The sequence below is a fragment of the Centropristis striata genome, chromosome 19 (genome assembly GCF_030273125.1).
Source record: "Centropristis striata isolate RG_2023a ecotype Rhode Island chromosome 19, C.striata_1.0, whole genome shotgun sequence".
In the NCBI taxonomy this organism is placed as follows: Eukaryota; Metazoa; Chordata; class Actinopteri; order Perciformes; family Serranidae; genus Centropristis; species Centropristis striata.
Window position 1 is genome coordinate 35,131,856 of NC_081535.1, and position 23,172 is coordinate 35,155,027.

Here is a 23,172-nt window from a genome sequence, read left to right on the forward strand (position 1 = left end):
TTTGAGTTCACCCAACTTTTCTTTTTTTTGCAGTGTGCACTTATATTGTAGTTAGAAAAACAAGGTCACAGTTAACAAATTGTGACAGGATCAAAAAACAAAAAAAACACCCTTTAACTGCCTGTTCTCCAGGGTGTTGAGCCTTTAGTATCAGCCTTATGCACATGCAGTACAGTGCAAGGTTATAATAGTTTTGGATTTTTCATTAGTTTTAGTTTTAATTTCGTTGTGAATTTTTGTTTTCAAATTCAGTTAGTTTTAGTTCGTTTTTAGAGTGAGTTTTCTAGTTTTAGTTTAGTTTTTATTTTTTTGAAAATTCTTAGTTTTAGTTTAGTTTTTATTAGTTTTAGTGTTAGTTTTAGTTTTTTTGTAATGGGCTATGTGTTGGGTGCCAGATTCAAAGAGGTCATAATAAATGTTTCCTTTATTTCCTTTGGTTTATCATCTCAGCCCCAATAAGGTTATTAACTCTTACAGTTCTGGGTGTTTTGAATTTTGGTTCTAGTGTAAACATCCCAGTCTCAGTAAACATATTCACCATGTGTTGCATGTTCAAATAGAAACACTGAATTATGAATGAAAAAACGAAAACTAAGGACATTTTCACTATAATTTTAGTTAGTTTTGTAACCACACAATACAGTTTCAGTTAGTTATCGTTTTTTTTAAAAACTCTAGTTTTTATTTTTATTTCAGTTAACGAAAATCTTTTTTCAATTCTAGTTTTCGTTATTTCGTTAGTTTTCGTTAACTATAATAACCTTGATCCAGTGATATTCTGTGTGTTGCTTCTGTCCTGCTGCAGGACGACTGCAGAGTTGTTCTGGCGAAGCAGGAGATCAACTGTTTACTGGAGACGCTTCAGAAGCAGCAGCACCAGTTCACAGAGCTGGCAGACCACATCCAGCTGGACGCTGGCATCCCCGTCACCTTCACCAAGGTAAACACATAGATAGATAGAGACTGGTAACACTTTACAATAACCATCTAAGTGATGTTTATAGATGGTTTTTAAACCAGTTATTATTAACCATTTACAAAATTCCATACATATTTAATCTTTAAATGTTTTCAAGCAATTTCTTAAAGGTATAAGAATAATTTTGAAATAATTTACATTCTTAATATGGTGTTAAACATGTTATGAGTGTAAAGCTATTAATAAACTAATAATTATGTTTGTTTATGGTAAAGTAATCTATTTGGCATTTATAAATTATAGTTCAACATTACATTTTCTATTCACCATTCTAAATGGCCTATATATGGTTTATAAATGATGATTAAACATTAATAAACTATCTGTTTACCATTTATAAATGGTCTATTTACCATCTATAAATGATGGTTATTGTAAAGTGTTACCGATATACTTTATTTATCCCAAGCTGAGAAATTACAGTGTAGCAGCAGCATTACACACAGAGACAATGACAACACAATTAAATAAAAAGAACAACCTAGGCATACTTCAAGCAATAAAATATAAAAATACAATAAAATACAATAAAATGTAATGTAAAAATAAAGTGTCTAAAGAAGGAGTATGTATTAAGGAACACTGTCCACACTCACAGTTGCAGAGAACTCTAACACCAATAGCAGAAAGTTTATTTTTGCTCCAATATATAACAACGTGTTCTGGCTTCAGGACAACCGGGTCCACATCGGTCCCAAAATGGAGATCCGTGTTGTGACTCTGGGACTGGACGGAGCGGGAAAAACCACCATCCTCTTCAAACTGAAGCAGGATGAGTTCATGCAGCCCATCCCAACCATCGGTACGTTCATCTACACTATAATCACTGTTTATTAAGGCGACAGACAGGGAGACAAAGCTCTTTAAATAAGGTTTGTTTTCAATCTTTTTTGAAGGTTTCAATGTGGAGACGGTTGAATATAAGAACTTGAAATTCACCATCTGGGACGTTGGTGGAAAACACAAGCTGAGACCTCTGTGGAAACACTACTACCTGAACACTCAAGGTATGTTTCTCTGGCTTCCACATAGTTTCAATTTATTGGTTTATGTTTGCCTAAATGTCACACTGATATATTCAGTCCACTGTGCCCTGTTTAACCCATAAGAACCTATGGTGACACCCGTGTAACACACACTTATAATATTTCAGAATCTCCCATATTCAGAACAGAAATGTGGAAAAAGTAGCTAATTTCAAAAAGCTTATTTTTGTTACTAACCATGTTTCCTGAACTAATTAAAGTCACAATTTATATATATATATGTTATGGAGATGCAAACAAAAAGGAAAATAGTTGTTTGTTTTTATTTATTATTGATTTGTTCTTATTTTGTGACTTAAAAATAAATCTGACAACACTTATTTATTGTTAAACAGCACTATTAATGTCACAATTTTGATAAATGTTGTGGAGATGCAAAGAAAAAGGCAAATTTGTGTTTCTGTAAGCAGAAAATGTGTCTAGTTTTTGTATTTGAAAATAAGAAATATCATAAACATAAATACCATAAACGCCCAATGTATCGTATATGTCACATCACAGATCTTCGACATTTAGGGGTAGTATTTTATTTTATTTTTTTAAACATCATTATGTGTTCTATGTGTCCACTTATCTGTGGTTTATCCCCCATAATGTTCCTTTAAGGATAACTGGGTCTGGGTTCTTCTGGGTTAAAGCTTCAGGAAAACAGCATCCCGCCGACATTTGGCTCATTTTATTTGGACTTTAGAATCATTCTTTTTAGAGTTTAGCCATTTAAACTTTTAGTGAGCTCGACACATTGGGTTGATTTTTAAGCAACTTTAATTGCAGATTCTGTATCATGTGATTGACTGAGTTTCTGCAGGCCGACATCCCTGCTGGACTCTTTATTCAAGATGTCTTCTATTAACTCAATTCCCATCAGAAATGTATAATATACAATGCCTTTAGATATTCACCAGGGCTGTCATTTTGAGTGCATTGATTAAATTCTCACTTATCAAAACAAGGTTTTTGTTTTTATATCATATTTAACTGATTTAGACTTCAGATAACTTTGCATAAATTATTGATTTAAGACATTAAAGAGTCTGTTTTTAAGTTGATCTGTGTAAAAAAAAAAAAAGACACTAAATCGAATGGGATTTAATTTTGCAGCAATTAAACATGAAAACTAAGCCATGAATCCTTTTTAAAGGCATGTTAATCTCAATAATCTGGTCCAGTAGTTTAACTATAGTTCAGACAAAAAAAAAGGCCAATAATATCGAAAAAGAAGGCACCAAAAAGTATGTAGGAAACTGTTTATGTATATTTAACTCAACCTGAACTTTAGTTGTTTTTTTTGTCTACATATTTTAATAGACAATTTATTTATTTTTACTCTGACCCCTTGATGCAGCGTCTGAATTATTTTTCAGTGAACGTTGGAAGTTAAATCTGTGTGTGTGTGTGTGTGTGTGTGTAGCGGTGGTGTTTGTGATTGACAGCTGTCACAGGGACAGACTGATGGAGGCTCACAGCGAGCTCGCCAAACTACTGACGGAGAAGGAGTTGAGAGATGCCCTGCTGCTCATCTTTGCAAACAAACAGGTAAAATAATATAACTCTGTACATGTAGACAGATACAGTTGAAACCAGAAGTTTACATCCACTATATAAAAAGACACATATGCTTTTTTTCTCACTGTCTGACATGAAATCAGAGAATCACTTTTCCTGTTTTAGGTCCGTTAGGATCACCAAAATTATTTCTATTTGCTAAATGCCAGAATAATGAGAGACAAATTTTTTTAGACAATTTTTTATGACTTTCTTCAAAGTCAGAAGTTTACATACACCAACATTATTATGCCTTGAAACAATTTGGGAAAGCCAAGATGATGATGTCATGTCTTTGGAAGCTTCTGATTGGTTCATTGACAACATTAGAGTTAATTGGAGACACACCTGTGGATGTATTTTAAGGCACACCTGAAACACACTGCTTCTTTGTGTGACATCATGGGAAAGTCAAAAGAAATCAGCCAAGATATCAGGAAGAGAATTGTGGACTTGCACAAGTCTGGTTCATCCTTGGGTGATATTTCCAGATGCCTGAAGGTTCCACATTCATCTGTTCAAATAATTATAGCCAAGTATAAACACCATGGGAATGTCCAGCCATCATAGCGCTCAGGAAGGAGACGGCTCTGTGTCCCAGAGATGAACCTGCTTTGGTCCAAAATGTGCAAATCAACCCAAGAACAAAAGCAAAAGACCTTGTGAAGATGCTGGCTGAAGCTGGTAAGAGTGTGTCATTATCCAAAAAATAAGGTCTTTGTCTCTGTGTGCATTTGCAAACTGTAATCTGGCTTTTTTTGTGTTTCTTTTGGAGTAATGTCTTCTTCCTGGCAGAGTGGCTTTTCAGTCCATGTCTCAGGACTCGTTTCACTGGATAGTGACAGACTCTTACCAGCTTCAGCCAGCATCTTCACAAGGTCTTTCTTACCAGCTTCAGCCAGCATCTTCACAAGGTCTTTTGCTTTTGTTCTTGGGTTGATTTGCACATTTTGGACCAAAGCTCGTTCATCTCTGGGACACAGAGCCCGTCTCCTTCCTGAGCGCTATGATGGCTGGACATTCCCATGGTGTTTATACCTGGGTATAATTATTAGAACAGATGAATGTGGAACCTTCAGGCATCTGGAAATTGCACCCAAGGATGAACCAGACTTGTGCAAGTCCACAATTCTCTTCCTGATATCTTGGTTGGTTTCTTTTGACTTTCCCATGATGTTCCACAAAGAAGCAGTGTGTTTCAGGTGTGCCTTAAAATACCTCCACAGGTGTGTCTCCAATTAACTCTAATGTTGTCAATAAACCAATCAGAAGCTTCCAAAGACGTGACAGCATCATCTGGGCTTTCCCAAATTGTTTCAAGGCATAATAATATTAGTGTATGTAAACTTCTGACTTTGAAGAAAGTCATAAAAATAGTCTAAAAAAAATCCTTCTCTCATTATTCTGGCATTTAGCAAATAGAAATAATTTTGGTAATCCTAACGGACCTAAAACAGGAAAAGTGATTGATTTCATGTCAGACAGTGAGAAAAAAAGCATATGTGTCTTTTTATATAGTAACCAAGACTAGTAAAAGACTGATATGAAACAGAGCAGATTACTACCTTAAACTTAACGATTGAGATGACTGGAGCGCTGTAACTCCAGTAAAACTCCTAGATCTACTAAAGACTTTCAGTTTTTAGTCTGGGACTGTGGAAATGGTTTGCATAAAGCTGCCTGACAGAACTGACCTTGCTAGCCGTGTTGCTGATCAGTGTGTGTGTCTGCAGGACGTGCCTGGCGTGGTGTCTGTGGAGGAGATGACGGAGCTGCTGAGCCTCCACAAGCTGTGCTGTGGGCGGAGCTGGCACATCCAGGGCTGTGACGCCCGCAGCGGCATGGGCCTCCACGAGGGGCTGGACTGGCTCTCCAGGCAGCTGGTGGCCGCCGGCGTCCTGGACGTGGCCTAAACCTAAAACATCTCCTCCGCCCCGAACCGTACTGACTCTCCTCTAACTGAACCCAGCAGCCACCTCTAAGCCCCGCCCCTCCTCATCTTTCCTTCTTTGTGCACCAATGTGGGCAAAGAAAACAAAGATGTAAATACGTTCTCTAGCTCCACTCAATCTGAACATGGAAACTACAAAAAAACCTGAGAAATAAACTCACCGGCCCCCAAAACCTGACTACAAACTCCCACCATGCTTCGTTTCTAAGGCAGCTTACAGTCTTAACACTTGGCTTACTTTTCTTTTTCTTCTAACCTTTTCTTCTTTCCAGAGCTGAGCTGTTTTTGTGAAATCTATAGCGGACCTGATTTAACTCCAGTAACATGTTAAAATGCTCCTCGTGCCCTGACAGAGTGAACTATCTGTACCTTCTCTCATCATAACCAGCTCCATACGTGACAGTAACCTTAACTAAATGCAGAGTCGTCTGTATTGTAGTGATAGTATCAGCCAGTTACCTTTTGTTGAGTCAGTATACTTGGACAGCATCATATAATCATGAGAATAACTACAATGACCTTTTAAATTCAGTTGATTTGCAGGTAGTCAGGCGGCTTAGCTAAATAAAGGGGACACGCTGGACAAAAGCACCACATTTTTTCCATGTGCTCTCTATCACCATAGGTATCCATTTTTGGGAGGAGCCACTTTATCAAGATGGCCGATCCGAGATGGCACCCATATAAAGTCTATGAGAACCAATACATCTTCCAAGCCACTCAGAAGGTCAATCTGGGTGTCAAAATCTACATTTTCTGGGTCCAGGAATCATTTAAAGCTGTTGAGAATATCACTAGATGATTATTTGATCAAATAGAAATGTTCATTTTCACCCAGACTGGTAGGCAACTCGCTTCAAGTCTCGCTTCAAATCCTGAGCTGAAAATGTTTGGAATCTAATAATTATGTAAATACATGGCCAAAATGAACATATCTATTTGATCATCTAGTGATATTCTCAGTAGCTTTAAATTATTCTTTGACCCAGAAAATGCATATTTTGACACTAAGATTGATCTTCTAAGTGGCTTAGAAGATATACTGGTTCTCATAGATTTTATATGGCTGCCATATAAAAGTGGCTCCTATCAAAAATTGAAACCTATAGTGATAGAGAGCATGTGGAAAAAATGTGGTGCTTTTGTCCGACGTGTCCCCTTTCTTCCCAAATCTGGTCCTAAACCGCCGGACTAAGGTGAGACGGGACCGAAATGTTCACAGCGGTTTAATTTTAAGTTCCAGTGGCTTCAAACTGATTTTCTTTCCTCACTTTGCCTTGACAGCAATAGGAGTTTGTGTCTTGGGGAGTCTTTAAGTTATGTTTTTTAAGTGTATGTGTCTATATGAACCTATTAAATGCCACAGCTGGTCTTGATATGGCACACCAGTATGGTTTTGGATGTTTTCTGTTACGGAACGAACTGTTTACTGAACTTTATTTATGAGCGGGAACGTTACTTTGATACAAGACTTGTATTGTGAGAATTTCAGAGAGTTTTTATGCCGATTCTGCCTCCGTTTTGTGGAGTTTCGCACGCAGAATTTGTCGAATGCACTTGTTTGCTGCCTCACTACCAAGTTTTCCTTTTGGGAGCAAATCTGCTGTTTCTTAAGTCGACTCTGAGTATTAATCTCACTGCAAAAAAAAACAAAAAAAATCCTATTTAAACATCTCACAAGTCCCGTTTGTGTCTGGAGTGCTTTGGAGATGGTCCACCTTTAATCTGCAGCCTTCAGTAATAATGTAATGTGAAACTTAGTGGAACATTAAGCCTAACACTGACACTTGTCTTGTTATTAAGGATCCATCATTTGGTTTTTGGTTTAATCTTTATTCATTGCTATGTAATGTTTACTACATGTATCTATGTATAAAAATACTAATAAAAAAATGCACGTGTGAAAAGCCTTTCCACATAGTTTGTGAAACATTTCCATTTGTTTTTGAAACGTAGAAGCACAATGCGCATCGAAACCTTTGTTACCAGTGGACTTGATAATGGCTTTTTGTAAATTATTCATAATGTGTTGCTGTAAAATAAACTAATTGACCTTAATTTGTCTGGCTGGTAGTTTTTTTTATACTCTTCAATAACAAATCATTCTTACAACTCTATCTCTCATCAAATCATTCTTTAATAACTCAATCTTGTAATAAAAAACATGGCTGTACAGGACGTGTTGGACACATACGATCACTTGATGGTGATGTTGATGATGCTGATGTCTTCGTACGGTTTGTCCGTCTTCGGGTTGACTTTGACGTTGGAGATCCTCTGGACGGCCTCCATGCCCTTCGTACATCTTCCAAACACCGTGTGCTTGTTGTCGAGCCAAGGCTGCAGAAAAAAAACACATTCATGCAAAACTATTTATGAATTTGTCTGTTTAAGTTGTCTTTAAAAGCAGTAGTTCTCAACCTTTTTGAGTCGCGACCCCCCAATTCAAACTCAGTTGATACGACGAATTTTGGATAAATAATGAAGCAGACAACAACTAAAACATCTCTCTGACCAAAAAATTCCATAAAATTAAGCAAAAAAGGACTCAAATTGACCACAAAATGAGAAAAAATGACCACAAACTGACCAAAAAAAGATATAAATTGACTACAAAATTATCAAAAAGGACACAGAATGACCAAAAAAAAAAAGACACAGAATGACCAAAAAAGACACAAAGTGACCAAAAAAAGGAAACAAAATGACCAAAAAAAAGATATAAACTCACCACAAAATTATCAAAAAGGACACAGAATGACCAAAAAAGACACAAAATGACCACAAAAAGGAAACAAAATGACCAAAAAAAAGATATAAACTCACCACAAAATTATCAAAAAGGACACAGAATGACCAAAAAAGAGACAAAATGACCAAAAAAAAGGAAACAAAATGACCAAAAAAAAGATACAAATTGACCAAAAAAGACACAAAATTACTAAAAAAAAAAAAGATATAACTTGACCACAAAATTACTAAAAAAAAAAAAAAGATATAAATTGACCACAAAATTACTAAAAAAAAGGTATAAATTGACCACAAAATTACTAAAAAAAAGATATAAATTGACCACAAAATTATCAAAAAGGACACAGAATGACCAAAAAAAGATACAAAATGACCAAAAAAAAAAGACTAAATGACTAAAAATAAAACACAAAATGCAATACATTAACACATGAACACTGACTTCCAAAATGATTTGGCGACCCCCAATAATCATCTTGCGACTCCAATTGGGGTCCCGACCCCAAGGTTGAGAACAGCTGTTTTAAAGTAAGACAGTCGAGCTGGAAAAGACATCCAGCAGTGTTCTCTGTTCTCTCTGATGCTTCACTGATGGATTTAAAACTCAGTCCAAGTCTTAATTAATGACTATTGACAAGAGAAACTCACCTTGTTCTCACTACTGGAGCCTCCAATAAACTAACTCATCAATTTAGACAATTACAGCCTGACTGTGTTTCACAAGGTCCTCTCAATTTTAAGACAAAATGTTTTTGTTATGTTTCTGTGTATATCAAATATGAGTTTTTTCATGAAAGTAAGGTTTCTCCTCATTTGCAAATTTTCCCCCCAACATTTTCATAAGATAATTTGACATTAAAATATTTTTGTTCCTCAACTTAAAGTTGGCTCATTCACAGTATTTCATGGTTAATAAACAGATTTTATTTCTGGGGGCCATTAAATAAACATTTTGAGAAATGGGGTTAGAATTGTTGCTTTTACACTGAATTGTTTGCTAGGATTTAACGGACACGATATATAACATGTTAATTGGTCAACTTTGTGTCAATTATTTCCAACTTTCAGACAGAGCCGGGTTATCTAGACCAGCTATTCTCAACCTTGGGGTCGGGACCCCAATTGGGGTCGCGAGATGATTTCTGGGGGTCGCCAAATCATTTTGGAAGTCAGCTCTGTCTCCACTGTGTTAAAGTGTTCATGTGTTTTAGTCTTTTTGGCCATTTAATGTCTTTTTTGGTAATTTTGTGTGTTTTTTTTGTAATTTTGTGTCTTTTTTGGTGATTTTTTTTTTTGTCATATTGTGTCTTTTTTTGGTGATTGTGTCTTTTTTAAGCCATTTTGTGTCTTTTTCTGATCATTTTGTGGTCAATTTGTTTCCTTTTTTGGTAATTTTGTCGGGTTTTTTAGTCATTTTGTGTCTTTTTTGGTAATTTTGTCGGGTTTTTTAGTCATTTTCTGTCTTTTTTGTGATTTTGTGTCTTTTATAATTTTATAAAGTAATTTTGTGTCTTTTTTTGGTCATTTTGCGTCTTTTCTGGTCATTTTGAGTCTTTTCTGGTCATTTTGTGGCCAATTTGTTTCCTTTTTTGGTAATTTTGTCGGGTTTTTTAGTCATTTTGTGTCTTTTTTTGGTAATTTTGTCGGGTTTTTTAGTAATTTTGTGTCTTTTTTGGTAATTTTGTCGGGGTTTTTAGTCATTTTGTGTCTTTTTTTGGTAATTTTGTCGGGTTTTTTAGTAATTTTGTGTCTTTTTTGGTAATTTTGTCGGGTTTTTTAGTAATTTTTTTGTCTTTTTTGTCATTTTGTGTCTTTTTTAAAGTAATTTTGTGTCTTTTCTGGTCATTTTGTGTCTTTTTTGGTCATTTTGTGTCTTTTTTGATCATTTTGTGTCTTTTTTGATCATTTTGTTTCCTTTTTTTGGTCCTTTTGTGTCTTTTTTGATCATTTTGTTTCCTTTTTTTGGTCATTTTGTTTCTTTTTTGTATGATCTGAACTGTGCGTGTGAGATTGTGTTCAGTGAGCGGGGGTCATGGACAACATGCATGTTAAATTGGGGGTCGCGACTCAAAAAGGTTGAGAACTACTGCTCTAGACGTCTCTACACACTCACAACATCTGAACCTATTTTCCATGAAGCCAAAGTCAAAGTTTGTTCCATCCTCCATCAAGCTGCTGAACTCTGATGCTAAATCTTATTTGCACATTTGCTCTATTGACACAAGCACTTTAATTCTTTCAGGTTCTTTTTTAAGGTCGTCAATGTCAAATATATTTAATATTTTAAGAAGTTTCCATGTTGTTTTTATATGAAGCTGTGTGCTGTAGGACCGTACCGAGACAAATGTCTCCTCAGGGACAATAAAGTTTACTATAAAGTCATAATGTGTTTGCGTCTTCTACAGAAACGTGGCTCTGTTCTTTTCCAACACATGAATGAAGTGCATGTCTTAGGGCTGGGCGATATGGCCCTAAAAGAATATCACGATATTTCAGGCTATTTTTGCGATAACGATATTCTTGACGATATTAGGAAATACTTAAAAAGATATAGAAAACATGTTTTTTTAAGTCTGTATAAATAAATAAAAATCTAAAATGTAGTGTGAAGTGCAAATCTCAACAGTTGCCAAATAAAAAAAAAAATTTATGAGAAAATAATAAAAAATAACCATTTAGGGGTTTTGGGCTCATATTTTAATGACATTTTGTAAAGGAAAATAAAGGTTTTTGTATGTTTTATTTAAGGCATCTTATTTTGACAGTCTTCTTGTAAGTTCTATGGTGGATTCTGTTAACACACTGTGCTCTTATTTTGAAAGCTGCATGTGTTTAGCGACAGGGAGTAAGTAGCTTTTTGTGATTAAAACAACTTTAACCACGACATCAAGAAGTAGGAACGTTGCCAATATCATGATATGCATTTTTTTTAACCATGAAAAAAATATACCGATTTTAGTTGAGTTTAATATTGTGAACTACTAATAAGGTACTTACAGTGGGCACCACGGTGACGAAGAACTGTGATCCGTTGGTTCCCGGTCCTCCGTTGGCCATGCTGAGCGTGTACGGGCGGTCGTGTCTCAGCGTGGCGTGGAACTCGTCCTCAAACTCTCCGCCCCAGATGCTCTCGCCACCCATACCGGTTCCTGTGGGGTCTCCGGTCTGGATCATAAAACCCTGCACACAACAAAGAACCATTTCAACACCACACTCGACTACAAGTTCACAAACGTGGAGGGAATTTGGGTGGAAAAATTTGACCCTTTTTCTTTATCACACCCAAGATTAAAAGTAGACAAAGTGCTACAGAACAACTATGTTGGAGCAAAGAAGCTAACCATGCACATATTTTCTGGATGTGCCCCAGGCTGCGCTCCTTTTGGGATGATGTCGGTGCCATAATTAAAGATATATTGGGGTATGAAATACCAAATGAAAGTAAAATTATGTACCTTGGAAATGTAACTGAAAGTGTAACTGGTAATGATAGTTATATAGTCCAGATACTGCTGATTGCGACCAAGAAGACAATAACAAGGAACTGGTACAAGACTGAATCTCCTCCATAGAACAATGGCTAGGGATTGTAAGAGAAATATACTGTATGGAAATGTTTCTATTTCAAAGTGGAAAAAATGGGTGTTGTATGACATAACGAAAGACATGTGAAGCGTAAACTGTATGAATCTGATTTTGTAGAATATGGATACCCGCAGCCATGAATGTTGATACTGTTTTATTAATGTTAAGTGTTTTTTCTTTTGTTGTGTATGTCTCTTGTGTACATGAAAAAAAAAAAACCTAATAAACATTACAGTTTAAAAAAAAAGAAAAGAACCATTTCAGCTTCATGCATTCACACAACTGATTATGTCCTGACTAGGGGTGCACCGATCCATCGATTGGACCGATTCCTTTACGTCAAACCGATCTTATCAACCTAGATAATAACCCCCCACCGGCGAAGCAGTGCTCCCAACTTTGTTGCTAAATTCAGCAACTTTTCACTTTGATTTTTTATGATTTAATGACTATTTGAATATTCGAAAATTGATGCCCTCCCTACGTACACTACCGGTCAAAAGTTTTAGAACACCCCAATTTTTCCAGTTTTTTATTGAAATTCAAGCAGTTCAAGTCAAATGAACAGCTTGAAAGGGTCCAAAGGTAAGTGGTGAACTGCCAGAGGTAAATAAAAAAAGGTAAGCTTAACCAAAACTGGAAAATAATGTACATTTCAGAATTATACAAGTAGGCCTTTTTCAGGGAACAAGAAATGGGTTAACAACTTAACTCTATGGAGTCTTGGGCTATTTTGTCCATTTTTGAATTCTTTTCATGTCTTTTTTTGGTCATTTTGTGTCTTTTTTTGTCTTTTGGTGTCTTTTTTTTGTCCTTTAGTCCAACATAAAATGTGATTTTGAATCTTTTTTTTACTTTCAAAACACTATCATGCTCAATAAAGAATTTTAAATGCTGCAAATGTGCATTAATTTCAGAGTACACTGAGACATTAAACTGCATCATTTTCAATTAAATTCTGGAAAAGTTGGTGTGTTCTAAAACTTTTGACCAGTAGTGTATATTGTACAGAACAAAAACCACTTTATGGCTGCAGTCTCACCTTGATCACTCTGTGGAAGATGTGACCGTTGTAGTAGCCGTTCCTGCTGTGGACACAGAAGTTCTCCACAGTTTTGGGACATCTAAAAAAAAACAGGAACATTAAGTTTATATCTTGAGTGTAAAGGGAGACTTCTGAACAGTCATGATGTTCTTTTGAACGTACTCTACGGGGAAGAGCTTGATGTGGATGTCTCCCATGGTGGTGTGGATGATGGCGCTGTCAGAAACTCTCTTGGGTCCTTCAGCCTGCGTGGCGGCCATCACTTCTTCCTTCGACGGTTTCTCATTAAAGATGTCTCTGTCCGAGTCGGCACTCTTCGTATCCTCAGGTTCTCTCTTTGAGAACTTCAGTGTAAAAAGAGAGACGGGGTATTAGCAGCAGAACTAATTATTGTTCCTGTATATCGTGTTCATATTGTGTTACATCACCATGTAGAAACGGTTCTTTTTGAAGGCGGTGCAGAATATGGTGGGGTCAGGCTCCACGTTCTCTAAGGCGGGGTTATCTGACGCCTTCATCTCCACGGTGGGCGCCACCTGCATGGCCTTGGCCACGCCCTGGAACAGACTCAGCTTCACCACACGGATGTTCTCCAGCTTCCCCAGGATCCGCACACACCTGGAGAACAACATCCAGGAACATTTGGCTCATATTTCACCTCAAACAGGAACTTTAAAAACTTTGCCAAACATTTTTGAGTTGTTCCCACTTCTAGCCATGATTGTGCTGATTCCATAGAGTTGCAAACTTATATTATATTTTATATATTGCAAATGTATAAAGTCACAGGAGCAAAAAAGCACACTGAATGTTCTTGAGGTTTGGAGGGTTACATACACTACTGGTCAAAAGTTTTAGAACACACCAACTTTTCCAGAATTTAATTGAAAATGATGCAGTTTAATGTCTCAGTGTACTCTGAAATTAATGCACATTTGCAACATTTAAAATTCTTTATTGAGCATGATAGTGTTTTGAAAGTTAAAAAAAAGATTCAAAATCACATTTTATGTTGGACTAAAGGACTAAAAAAAGACACAAAATTACCAAAAAAAGGACACAAAATGACCAAAAAAAAAGACACAAAATGACTAAAAAAAGACACAAAATGACCAAAATAAGACACAAAATGACAAAAAAAAAGACACCAAAAGACACAAAATGACCAAAAAAAGACACAAAATGACTTACAAAGACATGAAAAGAATTCAAAAATGGACAAAATAGCCCAAGACTCCATAGAGTTAAGTTGTTAACCCATTTCTTGTTCCCTGAAAAAGGCCTACTTGTATAATTCTGAAATGTACATTATTTTTCAGTTTTGGTTCAGCTTACCTTTTTTTATTTACCTCTGGCAGTTCACCACTTACCTTTGGACCCTTTCAAGCTGTTCATTTGACTTGAACTGCTTGAATTTCAATAAAAAACTGGAAAAATTGGGGTGTTCTAAAACTTTTGACCGGTAGTGTACATTCTCCTCCTGTATTTGAACTCACCTGTTGGTCTCCACATTGATCACCTTGATGCCCAGCATGGTCCCGTAGAGCACAAAGTGTCCGGTCTCATCAAAGATTATATTTGTGAGTCGGATGCCGTCCACCTTCTCCAGCTCTCTCTCCACCGCCATCCGCCTCCCGAACTCCATGTCGGGCAGCTGCTGCCTCATCTGCTGCAGCTCTGTGAACATCTGACACATAAAGCAGCTGTGATCAGTGAGAGAATCAGCCAAATCACTAAATAACCAGGCGGAAAGATGTGTGAGAACCAAGGTTATAAAAGATTTGGATTTTTCATTAGTTTTAGTTGTGAATTTTTGTCTTCAAATTCAGTTAGTTTTAGTTAGTTTTTACAGTGAGTTTTCTAGTTTTAGTTTAGTTTTTATTTTTTGAAAATGCTTAGTTTTAGTTTAGTTTTTATTAGTTTTAGTGTTAGTTTTAGTTTTTTTGTAATGGGCTATGTGTTGGGTGCCAGATTCAAAGAGGTCATAATAAATGTTTCCTTTATTTCCTTTGGTTTATCATCTCAGCCCCAATAAGGTTATTAACTCTTACAGTTCTGGGTGTTTTGAATTTTGGTTCTAGTGTAAACATCCCAGTCTCAGTAAACATATTCACCATGTGTTGCATGTTCAAATAGAAACACTGAATAATGTATGAAAAAAGTTGACAAAAACGAAAACTAAGGACATTTTCACTATAATTTTAGTTAGTTTTAGTTCGTTTTGTAACCAAAAAATACAGTTTCAGTTATTATCGTTTTTTTTTAAAACTCTAGTTTCTATTTTTATTTCAGTTAACAAAAATGTTTTTTCAATTCTAGTTTTGGTTATTTCGTTAGTTTTCGTTAACTATAATAACCTTGGTAAGAACTTACAGTTAATGACTCGTCAAACACTCTCATCAGTTTTCCCGTCAGGAAGCGGAAGATTCGGACTTTCCTGTCGGAAGCAATCGTTGCCATTTTCTTCCCTTCTGGAGAGAACACGAGGCTGGTGGGATACGTTTTGTGCTTTGCAAATTCATACAAGTCTGTGTCTGTTTTGTATTCCCAGTGCACATGTTTCGGGAACTTGAATTCATTCGGGAGGCCAGTCCAGTATTCCAGCATGCCGGCTTTGTCTGCAGAGACGATGACTCTGTATCTGGGATTCAGGCGGATTTGGGACAGCGGCGAGGAATGCATCTTGTCGAAGACGTGGAGCGGCTGGTTGCTTCCCCGGCCGTCATACACGAAGATCTTCCCTGTGGATTTTTCAGAGCAGGCCACCGTGGAAATGGCATCTCCGGGATTGTAGATCCACTCCGACTGGCCAGGGTGGAAGCTTCACAAGGGAGAGAAAAAATAATGTTACATTGAGAAAGAGGCAGCTTTGGAAACATTTTCTGTCCTTCGTGTGTACACGGGTGGTTGACGTGAACTCAAATTCAAAGTGAAAAAAAGAATAATTCAAAAATATATGTCAAATGACATACAATTATATTCCCTTATAGGTGAATAATTCATAACTGAATGTGTTCATTTCTAATTCTTCATATATTTAGCATATTATTAACTTTTTGGTGTGGTAGTCCACCGGTGCAACAAAATAAAGAATGTCATTATTTAATTATTTAATTTAAGATAGATAAGCCCAAGGCATATTAGTTATGAATATTTTTATCATGTGTACATTATTTTCAATATCAATTTCAAAATATTCAGATCAATACTTAAACTGTGTTGTACCAAAGGACTTCCTTAAGACGAGCAGTTCCAACACTGCACGGAAATATTAATATTATGAAAATATTTGAGACAGAAGTGATCTTGTGTCCAGAGATTCTTCTGTCCTTCCTGGTTCTGGAAGGACCCCTCTCAGTAATGGGGTGGCCACATTAATGCCTGTTTTATATCTTCATAATGGCGTTGCTCCAGGAGGACACCAGTTTTATGGACAAAATGTAATGTGTCATAATAACTCTACATAGGGACCTTAACACTTATATCCTCTAGATTCATTAAGTAAACACTTGTATGACATGCATTCAAGTATTTTAATGTATTTAGATTCATTTTTCATTAAATTACAGTTGTTTTAAGATCAGTAATGCTACCTAGGACAGTTGCACCGGTGGACAAATGTCATGTTCAAAACAGAATATTTGCATAGTTGAAGAACGATACTCATTGTTTGCAGATGGATTAGATGTAGAAGAATGAACTGCATATTAAAACATTAATTTTATTGAAATATTATCAAATTTTAGTAATATTTGTCACTGGGAACACAAAAATTGAGCGTCACGTCAACCACCCACACATTTAGTCTAATGATAACTCACCCCAACTTCAGCATATTGATCATGTCAAAGTTGACAACATCAAATACTTTCATGGCCTGATCATCTCCAACAGAACACAGCAGGGCTCCTTCTGCACTGACTGCTATGCTTTCTATCACACCTGCAGAAAATACAAGAACAATTTCATCGTACCATGTGACACGTGTTGTTTTTGTGTATATAATGCAATGTGATCATACTAAAATACAATGCAGAGTAACCTGGAGATTATTCTTCCCTTTTCTTGTCTGCTACTATAAATGAATAGACTAAAAGATTGCAAATAGATTAAAGTAATAACTTTGATGCATACCGAGATGACTTCGAAAATGTTTGACAAACTCTATTCCCTCGTCTTCCTTCTTTTTCCAAAACTTGACGTGACCATCCTGGCTGGCCGTGATAATGAAGTCTGTCCTGGGGAAAAAAAAGGAATATTTACTTTTATAACAAACAAAGCCGGGGGCACAAAAGAATGTAATACAGTCAAACAAATAAAATTCAAATTTGCTCATATATGTAGTCTTCATTGTGGACACATTTAAAGTGAACTTGATCAATGTGCATCCCTGAAGATAAAGTAATAACTAAATCAATAAACAAGGATTCAGAAACATAATAAATACATGTTTCTTTACGTTGATTTGGTGGGTTTAAGTGATTAGAGAACGATGATGGGAGCATCTCAAGTACACTGTCACAATTTAATAACACATTAATTAAAAGTCTTAATTATACTTATCATGGAACAGTTTTATACAAGAAAGTCATAAAATATTTTGACACAAAGTATAATTGCTCAAATTGGATTAGCACAAAGTAAATGCTGATAGATGCTTTATATTGATAATTAAGTCATTCAATTTTAACTGTAGCTGAAACACACAGTTGGATCACTGCAAACCTTCTCTTACGGTTAAACATTACAATTAATTGTAGAATTACGTAAGTTGACACCAGTGGTGGAATGTAACTAAGTACATTTACTCAAGACTTGAGTATTTCCATTTTATGTTACTTTATACTTCTACTTCACTACATTTTGAGGCAAATATTGTACTTTTTACTCCACTATATTTAGCTGACAGCTTTAGTTACTTTTCAGTTCAAGATTTAACATAAAAACATAATTAATATGAAATGTTTGCTAACATGTTAACATGTTTTAAATTGAACATCATAAGAGTATATTAAGTAGTAAAAATGAGCCCTACCTTGGGAAAGGTAATAATAACCCAACAATATATTTCTAGAATATATAAAACAATCGCAGTGGGTCCATTCTGCATAAAAAGTACTTTTACTTTTGATACTTTTAAGTACATTTTGATGCTGATACTTCTGTACTTTTGCTTCAGTAAGTTTTGAATGCAGGACTTTTACTTGTAGTGGAGTAATTTCACAGTTGTATCAGTACTTTTACTTAACCCTCCTGTCGTCCTTTCGGGTCAAATTGACCCAATCTGTTTTGACTATTCCTTCTTTCCTCCCTCCTCCTGCCTTCCTCTCTTCTTTCCTTCTTCCCTCCCTCCTCTATCCTCCGTCCTTCTTTCCTTCCCTCGCCCCTCCTTTCTTTCTTTCTTTCCTTCCTCTCCTTTCCTCGCTCCTTCCCTTCTTTTCTTTCCTCCTTCCGCCATCTCCTTTCCTTTCTCTCTTCTTTCCTTCCTCCTGATTTCCTCTCCTTTCCTCCTTCCTTCCTTCTTTCATCCCTCCCGCTTCCATTCCTTGCTCTATCCTCCTTCCTTCTTCCCTTCCCTCGCCCCCCCTTTCCTTCCCTCCTTTCTTTCTTTCTTTCCTTCCTCTCTGCCCTCTTTCCTTCCTGCCTCCCTCCTTTTCTTCCTCCTTCCTTCTTTATTTTTTCCTTCCTTTCTCTCTCCTTTTCCTCCTCTCTTCTTTCCTTCCTCCATCCTTCTTTCTTTCCCTCCTTCTTTCCTCCATCCTTTTTTACTTCCCTTTGCGTCCTTCCCTCTTCTTCCTTCCTTGACCCGAGGACAACATCTGATCTGAATACTTTTTCCACCACTGGCTGACACTATAAAGTAGGAAAGCTGAACCATATGGCTAGAGTTAGATGAATGGAGTCCATGTTTTATTGTGAAATAACTTACTTGGAACAAACTATCTGCGTTATAACGTCTCTGTGCATGTAGCTCCGCTCATACATGGCAGCTGAAGGCAGGTTGTCCAGATAAACTCGCTCAAATTCGAGCACTGGAGGAGAAAAACAAAACAACAACATCAAACAGGAGTTAGCGGGAGTTTGGTTAGCATTGTTAGCATCAGTTAGCAGGATGAAGCTAAGATATAGCTAAGTATTTTAATACCAGACACCAACCTTTCCTTTTCTTAGTCTTGGTAGCTTCGCTCGGCATGGGTCCGACCCACTCATCCTCTTCTCCATCCCCGTCTCCATCCTGACTCTCTTCTGCTTTTCTCTTCAGCTCCACATTGCCTTCAGCCGCCGCCATTGCTACAATTTGTTGTCCTTCCTGTGATACGGTACTTCCGGTACGGTATTTCCGGTCGGCCCCTAGACTTTTGGAATATTCTTTTGCTAATTAATACATTGCTATATTTTTATCAAAATAATAAAATTAAAAATAATTAGGCCTACGTTAATTTTTCTAAAGGCTGTATTTGAGTCTGGTTGCACAAAGTGGGACGTTTAATCGCTAAAAAACAACAACAGCACAAAAACAGGAGCAACAATATCTACCGCTTAAAAAAAACAACACAAAAATATATAACACATATAACAACAAAACAAACTCATTTGTTTTTGTTTTTAAATTAAAAAAACCCTCACATTCAGGTTTAATCATGAAAGTTAACTATAATTTCAATGATTTCAATGGGTATAGTGGAACAAAATACTCTATTATATGTTTCCGACGGTGTATTATCTTGGAACACTTGGGTCAAACCAATTTGATACGGTACTTCCGGTCGGCCCCTAGACTTTTTTTTTTTTTTTTTTTTAACTTTATTGATAATTAAGGAACATTACAATCATGAGGTCAGACAAAAAGGGATTTTTCAAGAAACAAACAAATCTCATGAAACAAAGAACTAATCAGCAAGGTTATTATAGTTAACGAAAACTAACGAAATAACGAAAACTAGAATTGAAAAAACATTTTCGTTAACTGAAATAAAAATAAAAACGGGAGTTTTTTAAAAAACGATAACTAACTGAAACTGTATTGTGTGGTTACAAAACTAACTAAAACTAAATAAAATTATAGTGAAAATGTCCTTAGTTTTCATCTTTGACAACTTTTTTTCATACGTAAACCTTTTTGGTTGATATGAAATCTATTTCATCTATTTGGTTTTATGACTTAATAAACTTATTGGGGCTGAGATGGATCAGACAAAGGAAATAAAGGAAACATTTATTGTGACCTTATTGAATCTGGCACCCAACAAATACCCCATTACAAAAAAACTACAACTAACACTAAAACTAATAAAAACTAAACTAAAACTAAGCATTTTCCAAAAAATAAAACTAATCAAAACTAGCAAACTCATTCTAAAAACTACCTAAAACTAACTGAATTTGAAAACAAAAATTGACAACGAAATTAAAACTAAAACTAATGAAAAATCCAAAACTATTATAACCTTGCTAATCAGGAGAAATAGTCGTAAAAAATAAAATAAATAAAAAGAATAATGAAAAGAAAAAGAGGTACATACAATGATCATGCAGAGAGTACGAGGTACATAACGTCTGAACATTTTTTTATTTTTTATTTTTTCCACAAATTACATAAATTTATTCACTGAACATTGAAAACACCAGGGGGTTCAAGAGTTCATTGCCAGTCCTTTAAAATTAAAAGATCAAATCAAACGTACAGTCTTTTTAAAAGATCAAATCAAACGTACAGTCTTTCGGCCCCAAGACTTTGGAAATATTCTTTTACTAATTAATACATTGCCATATTTTTTTTATCAAAATAATACAATTAAAAATAATTAGGCCTATGTTAATTTTTCTGAACGCTGTATTTGAGTCTGGTTGCACAAAGTGGGACGTTTAATCGCTAAAAAAACAACAACAACACAGAAACAGGAGCAACAATATCTACCGCTTAAATTTTTTTTTTTTAAAACACAAAAATATATAACACATATAACAACAAAACAAACTCATTTGTTTTTGTTTTTAAATAAAAAAAAACCCTCACATTCAGGTTTAATCATGAAAGTTAACTATGATTTCAATCATAAGTATAGTGGAACAAAAATACTCTGTTGTTTCCGACGGTGTATTATCTTGGAACACTTGGGTCAAACCAAAAGTCAACTTTAAGAGAGGGGGGTGTCTAAAATTTAGCTTTGGATTATTCTGTAACCAATACATTTGCAAATCTCAAATACATATGGTATTCAGTAATAATAATATATGAACTTAGTCACTAATTTCAAAGTCAATTGAAATATAAATGACAAAATAAGAAATGTTTATATTTCACGGGCACCCCCGCGATCTCGGGAAGTAAACAACAAGCTCACATGTATAGCCAATATGGCTGTGATCATAAAACTGTGATATTTTTCATTATAGCGGACTAACAAACATAATTTACCTTAGTTTTATGAAAGTCGAATATATTTTTGAGTATTAGAAGGTGTAAAACTACAATTTTCTTGCTTTAACGTCCATCAACGGCTGCAAAATGAGCAACATTTACATCCAGGAACCCCCATCAAATGGAAAGGTTAGCGCGGATTTATTGACAGTTTAACTAAAATTTTAACCTTTTATGTTGATTTTTTAACAACACATGAATAAATACTATACTTTTAGAGTTTAAAACATTCTGAGTGTTTGGCTACGTTACGTGTTTAAACTACCACTATTAAAATGCAACATATATGCAACTATATTACGTTTAAAACGTGTTTTTGCAGCTTTATACCCTGCAACCAGTGGCGGTTCTAGACCAGTTTTACTGTGGGGGCCAAGGAGGGGCCAGTGTTTAATCAGAGGGGCACATTAGCACATGAAAAAATGGCAAAGATGATATTTAAGCATTCAAAATCTTTGAATGTCTTGAAAAAGACACAAAAATGACACAAAATGACCAAAAAAGACACAAAATGAGAAGACAGAATAACAAAAAAACAACAACACAGAAGACATAAAAATGACCAAAAAAAGACACATAATGACCAAAAAAGACCCAAATAACTAAAACAGACACACAAAAAAAGACACATACATGACACCAATGACAAAAAAGACACAAAATGACAAAAAAGGCACAAAATAACTAAAGAAGACACAACAATAGACACAAAATTACCAAAAAAAGACACAAAAAGACACAAATGACCAAAAAAGACACAACATGACGTATAAAGACACAAAAAGACATGAAAAGGATTAAAAAATGGACAAAAGAGCCCTATAAGACTCCATAGAGTTAAACTATTATACAATGTAACATTCTGGGTTCCTTTTGTGTTCAATGAGATATTGTTTGAATAATTTGACACAGGGGCCACAGCAGGGGCCAAAGGCTTCTTCACAGGGGCAGTGGCCCCTGGAGGCCCCTGTGGAGAACCGCCACTGCCTGCAACTAACGTTATCTGAAATATTTGAGTTGCTAAACATTTATCTTGCTTTGCTAGCTGCAGGTAAATGTAAAAAAATGTTATAATATCTGATTTAAATGCAGTGGTGGAATGTAACTAAGTACATTTACTCAAGTACTGTACTTAAGTACAATTTTGAGGTACTTGTACTTTACTTGAGTATTTCCATTTTATGTAACTTTTTACTTCTACTCCACTACATTTTGAGGCAAATATTGTACTTTTTACTCCAGGATTTAGCTGCCAGCTTTAGTTACTTTTCAGGTGGAGATTTAACATAATATATATGATCAATGTAAAGTGATTAGACTTTTTTTTTATTAAATCTATTAACAGTATATTAAGTAATTAAATGAGCCCAATCTTTACTAAATTAAAACACTGCATACATTAAAACACCAATACAAATAATGTTATAATATATTTAGAATATATAAAACAATCATAGTGGGTCCATTCTGCATTTTACTTTTCATACTTTAAGTAGATTTTGATGCTGATACTTTTCTACTTTTACTTCAGTAAGATTTGGATGCAGAACTTTTACTTGTAGTGGAGTAATTTACCAGGGTGGTATTAGTACTTTTACTGAAGTAAAGGATCTGAATACTTCTTCCACCACTGTTTAAATGCCCCACTTTGTGATGTTAGGTCCTGTTGAAGACCTCAGCAGGAGACATTGACATTGAGTTGTGGTCCAAAGAGGCTCCGAAAGCCTGCAGGAACTTTGTGCAGCTGTGCATGGAAGGTAAGAGTTTAAAGCCAGTTTAGAGCTTTGCTTATATACTTAAAAATATATGACAACAATTATGCAGGAACAGTGGCGGTTCTAGACCAGT

At 35.6% G+C, this 23,172-nt stretch overlaps 3 protein-coding genes across 5 annotated transcripts in view; 2 read left to right on the forward strand and 1 right to left on the reverse strand.

The window, feature by feature from the left end:
* trim23 (tripartite motif containing 23) overlaps window positions 1–5,820 on the forward strand; it is a 15,552-nt gene extending 9,732 nt beyond the window's left edge. For all 3 annotated transcript variants that reach the window (XM_059357865.1, XM_059357867.1, XM_059357866.1), the window contains 5 exons: window positions 806–940; window positions 1,652–1,781; window positions 1,876–1,986; window positions 3,437–3,561; window positions 5,304–5,820. In XM_059357865.1, the coding sequence (XP_059213848.1) occupies window positions 806–940; window positions 1,652–1,781; window positions 1,876–1,986; window positions 3,437–3,561; window positions 5,304–5,483 (681 nt within the window). In that variant the 3' untranslated portion in view covers window positions 5,484–5,820. The remainder of the gene's footprint in view (window positions 1–805; window positions 941–1,651; window positions 1,782–1,875; window positions 1,987–3,436; window positions 3,562–5,303) is intronic.
* Window positions 5,821–7,215: 1,395 nt separating this feature from the next.
* Window positions 7,216–19,391, reverse strand: ppwd1 (peptidylprolyl isomerase domain and WD repeat containing 1). Its single transcript, XM_059358046.1, has 11 exons — window positions 19,059–19,391; window positions 18,832–18,934; window positions 17,037–17,140; window positions 16,724–16,844; window positions 15,276–15,723; window positions 14,399–14,589; window positions 13,331–13,520; window positions 13,065–13,246; window positions 12,900–12,981; window positions 11,270–11,452; window positions 7,216–7,861 (listed from the first exon to the last, which is right to left on the reverse strand). The coding sequence occupies exons 1-11, from the start codon at window positions 19,189–19,191 to the stop codon at window positions 7,718–7,720; spliced, it is 1,881 nt and encodes a 626-aa protein (XP_059214029.1). The 5' UTR covers window positions 19,192–19,391; the 3' UTR covers window positions 7,216–7,717.
* A 1,855-nt stretch (window positions 19,392–21,246) lies between these two features.
* cwc27 (CWC27 spliceosome associated cyclophilin) overlaps window positions 21,247–23,172 on the forward strand; it is a 79,181-nt gene continuing 77,255 nt past the window's right edge. The window contains exons 1-2 of the mRNA XM_059358047.1: window positions 21,247–21,453; window positions 22,985–23,081. Coding sequence (XP_059214030.1) covers window positions 21,412–21,453; window positions 22,985–23,081 — 139 coding nt within the window. The 5' untranslated portion in view covers window positions 21,247–21,411. The remainder of the gene's footprint in view (window positions 21,454–22,984; window positions 23,082–23,172) is intronic.